General features: G+C 45.4%; 1 protein-coding gene across 6 annotated transcripts in view; it reads right to left on the minus strand.

Moving 5' to 3' along the window:
- ABHD6 (abhydrolase domain containing 6, acylglycerol lipase) overlaps window positions 1–6324 on the minus strand; it is a 56867-nt gene that overhangs the window by 8256 nt on the left and 42287 nt on the right. For all 6 annotated transcript variants that reach the window (XR_005200036.1, XM_017527449.2, XM_017527450.2 and 3 more), the window contains 3 exons: window positions 4547–4704; window positions 678–732; window positions 374–474 (listed from right to left, as the gene is read on the minus strand). Coding sequence is in view for 5 of the 6 variants with exons in the window: in XM_017527449.2 (XP_017382938.1) it covers window positions 374–474; window positions 678–732; window positions 4547–4704 (314 nt within the window). In the remaining variant the exon portion in view is untranslated. The remainder of the gene's footprint in view (window positions 1–373; window positions 475–677; window positions 733–4546; window positions 4705–6324) is intronic.

The following is a 6324-nucleotide window of genomic DNA, read 5'->3' on the forward strand; positions in this document are numbered from 1 at the left end:
ATATATAAGACAGTAAGAGTTGCCTCATATTAATGGAAACTGGGATTTGGGATGCGAAAAAGACCAAGTTTTCATTATTACAAACCTTTTGGTGCTTTTTGAAGATTTTTTTATACTACGTGACTGCAAGGCTTTGATAAAAATGATTTTTGAAAATGATTTAACATTGCCTTTTCTTTTACCAGACCAAATGTTGTTGCTCTTAACTCCCAGAGCTCTGCCCTGTCAACACCGGCACCCGACACATGTGCCTTCCCTCTCCCTGACAGCAGCTATCAGCTCACTCTGTAAATAACCACTTGCTCTTCCTCAAGGATGTTTTTCCTGACGCCCTGGTGACAAGCACAGACCGCCACGGGCATGTGTTACATACCTGGTCTTGTTTTCCCCAGATGATCTGCGTTGGGACCTTGATCTTGTCCATGTTCTGATGGAGAGAGTATCTGGACTTCTCACTGACGATTTCCAAAAACACTTGCAGAAAAGGAAAACAAAGTGAGCATGTAGCATGTGCTTGACTGTGCCTCTGGCACCCCTGTAGGGTCATGGGATAGTCACTGGGTCCAGGTCACCACTTCCTCTCTTCAGGGGCCCACGGAGACATTCACAGTGTCAGAGATTTAAGAAATAAAAGCCATCCACCCACAGAGCTCCAGGCTGAAAGCAGGGCTACTTACGCTTTCGGTAGAAGTTGTTATGAGGGATGCGGACGTCAACAAGGCCTTGCAGGATCTAAGGATAAAGAACCCAGCATTAGAAAGCAAGAGAAGACTCATTTGCTCAGGCCTCTCATAGCTCTGGGACAATGAATGAGAATGAGGTCCAGATCTGTCAAGATTGCACTGTCAAGATCTTTAGAGCGTGGCCCTCTGAATTCCCATGATGCAGCACACAGTCTAATGGGGAGTTAGGCTTCCAAGAAGCTTTTTAAAAAAATTTAATTATAAAGGAATTTGGGTAATATCATGAAAATGGAGGTGCCCTACAGCCTGTTAAAGACACCTGAGATGGCCTGACAGCAACTTTGGCTTGAGTAATTCTCTGCTTCACTTAAGACATAATCAGGATGGGCTGGGCGCGATGACTCACGCCTGTAATCCCAGCCCTCTGGGGGGCTGAGGTGGGTGGATAATTTGAGGCCAGGAGTTCGAGACCAGCCTGGTCAACATGGTGAAACCCCCATCTCTACTAAAAAGACAAAAACTAGCCGGATGTGGTGGTGCAGGCCTGTAATCCCATCTACTGGGGAGGCTGAGGCAGGACAATCACTTCAACCCAGGAGGCGGAGGTTGCAGTAAGCTGAGATTGCGCCACTGCACTCCAGCCTGGGTGACAGAGCCAAAAAAAAAAGAAAGGAAAAAGAAAGACATAATGAGGATGACCGTAATACAAAGTAATTAGCCAGTAATATCCAAATGTAGAACAAATTATATTAAAAAAATTCAGCCACTGGGGATGACAGGTCTATTAAACAATAAAGAAATAAACTATTGAGAAGATTCTGGGGAGGGTTCCAGAGTCCTTTGTTAATCATTTGACACCAACTTGCCTTTCCTGCTGAGGGCTGCAGCCCATGTGGACAGGCCAGATCTCCTGACCTGGGCTACTGACCCAAAGAGGTAGCAGTGGCTGGAAGAAACAGTCCTTCTCTTCCTCCTGCCTCAGGACGCCTGAGGTAGAGTACAGGGTTCACATCCGTGGCTGTACTCCTCTACTCCTCTCCTCTACCTAGAAACAGGTCTGAACCCCTTCAATGCACTCTCTCAGGGGTCCTGTGCACTGAAAGTGGGGAAGACCCAGCCATGGCTGCTATGGACTAAGCCAACCCTCTGGAGCATCACTAGACTCTAACTCATTCAGCCTGGAGAGAAGAACAATCACAATTTGTTGAATAACAACACTGTGCTCAGCATCAGACATTTTCTTTGTTCAGCTATCCATCCTGTGCCCACACATATCTATTTGTCTTACGTCCATCCATCCTCCACCTCTGCTCAATCCATCCATCCATCCTGAACCACATATGCATTTGTCTGTCTATCTCTCCTGCATACACCAATCCATCCAACCTCCACCTCTGCATTATCCAGAGATCCTCCCATCCATGCATCCAACCATTCAGCCGTCTCTCCATCCTGCAGACCTAAATCATCTGTGCACTGGCACATGAATCAATTCATGCAAAAATCTATCCTGCAACTACCCACCCATCCATTTTCCATCACAGCATTATCCAGGCATCTGCTCATCCATCAATCCATCCAATCTATACTAGGACCTACTTCATGCAAGCACTGTGCTAAAGTCTGGGGACAGAACAGCCAATTAAGACAAAGTCCCTAGTGGAGGCCACAGATGTGTAGACAGACAATCAGAACACAATATGACATGGTGGGTTGAGTGTGCAGGTGCTCCTTCTCTTCTAGGAAGGAAAGGCTTTTGGAGCTGCCATTTATTTTTCTCTTGGTGTTTTCATATCCATGACAACTCAAAACATGGAGTTTTCTAAAACACCATTTGGCCACTCTGTTCTGGGAAGAGATCAGTACTGGGAGAAAGGAGTTTAACTTCAGAGCTAAAAAAGGATTTCAGGGCTGGAACACGCCACAGAATGATTCTGGGTGTTTCCTGAGGGACAAACCACATCTATTAATCAAGTCATGTTCACAACTTCTGAATAGCACCCATTTTCTCAAGTCCTAGGAGGACCGGTCCATGCAGGGTCCAGCTCCTACAACAGAGGGAGATAATTTGGGGTCATGAAGCCTCAGCCTTGGACTCTCCTCTCTTGGTTCTTCACACCATCTCCCTAGATGACCTTATTCAGACCCATGACCTTCAATATTAGTGTCTGCTGATGGCGCCAACGTACATACAGCTTCAGGCCAGACTTCCTTCAGCTACACCTTGAACTCTACACTTGGAGGCCTCACAGGCAACCTGAACTTAACACATGAAAAATGGAGCCCTTGGCATACTCCCCGAACCTGCCGTTGCCCTCCTCAGAATATACTATCTCTGTGTTTTTGTTTTTTTGAGACAGGTTCTCACTCTGTGGCCCAGGATGGAGTACAGTGGCATGATCTTGGCTCACTGCAGCCTCCACCTCCTGGGCTCAGGTGATCCTCTCACCTCAGCCTCCTGAGTAGCTGAAACTACAGATGTGCGCCACCACACTTGGCTAATTTAAAAAATTTTTTTTTGTACAGATGAGGTATTGCTGCATTGCCCAGGCTGGTCTCGAACTCCTGCACTCACACAATCCACCTGCCTTGGCCTCCCAAAGTCCTGAGAATACAGGTGTGAGCCAGCATGCCCAGCCAGGAAAATACTACTTTTATCCATTCAGGACCTCAAGTGCTGGAAGTCACCTGTGACTCCTCCCCTTTCCCCAGCCCCCATTTCCAATTCGCCTGTACATCCTGTCCTTCCTCAAATCTCGGCTCCATTGCTGCAACCCTAGTCTACACCACCATCGTCTCCAAGGCATAACACTTCCCAGATGGGTCCCTTTGTTCTGTTTGTGCTCTCCCACAATCCCTCAGGGGGGAGTATACTTAGAAAAACCCTTGGCTCCTTTCCATAACCTATAAGGTCCTACAGGATCTAGTCCAACATTTTTCAAAGTGGCTCCTGGGAGTCCAGGAGGTCAAACTACTTTCCTAATACTCAACGTTACTTGCTTCTTCATTTACATTCTCTCAAAAGTACACTGTTTTTCAGAGCCTATATAATGTGGGACGATGTCCTTGCTCCTGGCTACTGGAATGAGTGCTTGTACATTCATTGCATTTTAAAATCTTCTGAGTTTTCATTTATTTTATTTGTATTTAAATAGAGATGGGGTCTTGCTACATTGACCAGGCTGGTTCTGAACTCCTAGCCTCAAGCAATCCTGCCATCTTGGCCTCCCAAAGTGCTGGGATTATAGGCATGAACCACCACACCTGGCATGAGTTTTCATTTCTAATATGGTAAATATTAATAGTAAATACAAACCCCATAAATAAAAACCCTTTGGGTTCCTCAATAATTTTTAAGAGTGTAAAAAGGTCCTAAGATTTTTTTTTCAATTGAGTATCTCTGAATTAGCCCCTGCCTCCCTTTCTAACTCCATCTCAACCATTCTCTTATTCTTGGGGCTCCAGCCATTCCTGCGTCCTTCATCTTAAATATACACGTTTTTCCACCTCTGTCTATGCTGTTCCTCAAAGAGGCTTATCAAAGCCACCCCTGTCTTCCTATTCAATCACTACACCATCTTCATTTCCTCTGTAAAACTCATGACCATTGGTAATTGTTTACTTGTCATTGTCTACCTCCCCCACTGGACCGTGTCTGCCCAGGGAGCTTCTTGTCTTTATTGACCACTGTGCCAGCACAGTGCCTGGCATGTCGCAGGGACTGCAGAGACACTTCTGAATGTACACAGAAGAGGACAAGGAGGAGTCAATGATTAGGTGAAGGAGGGCATATGTGGAGGAAGCTGGCACTCGCCCCCAAGCCTCTGGGGAGGGTAGCTGTGTCACTGCTGCAGCCACGTTACCTGCTGGGGCACCTTGAAGCGGACATAGGAGCAGAGCTGAAGCATTTCGCTCATCTCTTCTGGGGTAGATGGAATCAAGGGAATCTTCTCCACGGCGGCAGAGTCCTGCAGTTCTTTGAGCCGTTGTATGAACTGATTATCAGTTGAGTACTGCAGGCCTGTGAGATTCAAACCCAAATGGTTTGACAATACATCCACCTTCTTACCAACCCCATTTTATATAGGGAACTTCCAGTAGAGCCCTGAGTTAATACATTTCAGGTTTCTTTCATGAGTAAATTTCTTTTTTGCTGGTACTGCCATCCTTGCTCAAATCAAAACCACATCGAGAAACACACAAAAAAATCCTTCCACATTTTTCAGGGACTGGTTACTCACACTGTGGTCTGTGGACCAGAAGCATTGAAAGCCTGCAAGAAATGCAGACGCTGCCCCTCCCTGAGCCTCTTGAACCAGAATTTGCATTCTCACAAGTTGCCAGGGGATTCATATGTACGATAGAATGTAAGAAGGATTAGCCTTGAAGACAACTTGCCTGAGCACATCTGATTGTTGATGGGAAATGTGAGGAAACACATGACCAGAAGAAAAAACAGGGCTGGTACGAATGACTACTCCTTCCCTTGGCCTGGACTCAGGCGGTACTTTCTTATTTGGGGTCAATGACAAAACACAGGGGAACTGGGAGTCTTCGAAGCTGTTCCTTGCTTCGGGGCAGCAACCCTGCTGCCCTCTCCAGAGTCGCTCTTCCTCTAGGAGAGCACTAGGCCACTGTTGAGAAGGATTCTCTTTGAGATTGCTCATTATCTCCCATCACCTCAGGGCATGACACCAGAGTCCACAGAAGTATGCAAGAGGGCAAAACTCATTTTCACTTCCAGCATGAAGCAAGGTTCTAGGCATTTAGCTTAGCCAAATGATTAGATTTTTTTTCACTTTAAGTTCTGGGATACACGTGCAGAAGGTGCAGGTTTGTTACATAGGTATACATGTGCCATCGTGGTTTGCTGCACCTATCAAACTGTCATCTAGGTTTTAGGCCCCACATGCATTAGGTATTTGTCCTAATGCTTTCCTTCCCCTTGACCCCCACCTCCTGACAGGTGTCGGTGTGTGATGTTCCCCTCCCTGTGTCCATGTGTTCTCATTGTTCAGCTCCCACTTATGAGTGGGAACATGCAGTGTTTGGTTTTCTGCTCCTGTGTTAGTTTGCTGAGGATGATGGCTTCCAGCCTCATCCATGTCCCTGCAAAGGACATGAACTCGTTTTTTTAAATGGCTGCATAGTATTCCATGGTGTATATGCGCCACATTTTCTTTATCCAGCCTATCACTGATGGGCATCTGGGTTGGTTCCAAGTCTTTGCTATTGTAAGCAGTGCTGTAATAAACATAAGTGTACATGTTAGATTTTTTTTTAAATTTTATATTTTTGTAGAGATGGGGTCTCCCCCAGGCTGGTCTTGAACACCTAGCCTCAAGCAGTCCTCCCCTCTTAGCCTCCCAAAGTGTTGGGATTACAGATGTGAGCTATCTCACCCAGCAAAATCTAGCAAAGAGCTAGATTTTACAAAAAAAGGCAGTAGCATCAATAATATCGGTTGTGATGCAGAAATCCACACTTTATAAATCTATGTACAGCAAACCCTTGAAATCTAACACAGGTATGATGTATGGCTTTCATGGTGCCATGAAGCAGATGACATTATCTATTTCCTCTCTTTTTATTTTATTTTTTATTTTTTTTATTTTTATTTTTATTTATTTATTTTTTTTTT

The sequence above is a fragment of the Cebus imitator genome, unplaced genomic scaffold, assembly GCF_001604975.1.
Source record: "Cebus imitator isolate Cc_AM_T3 unplaced genomic scaffold, Cebus_imitator-1.0 Scaffold48, whole genome shotgun sequence".
Lineage (NCBI taxonomy): Eukaryota > Metazoa > Chordata > Mammalia > Primates > Cebidae > Cebus > Cebus imitator.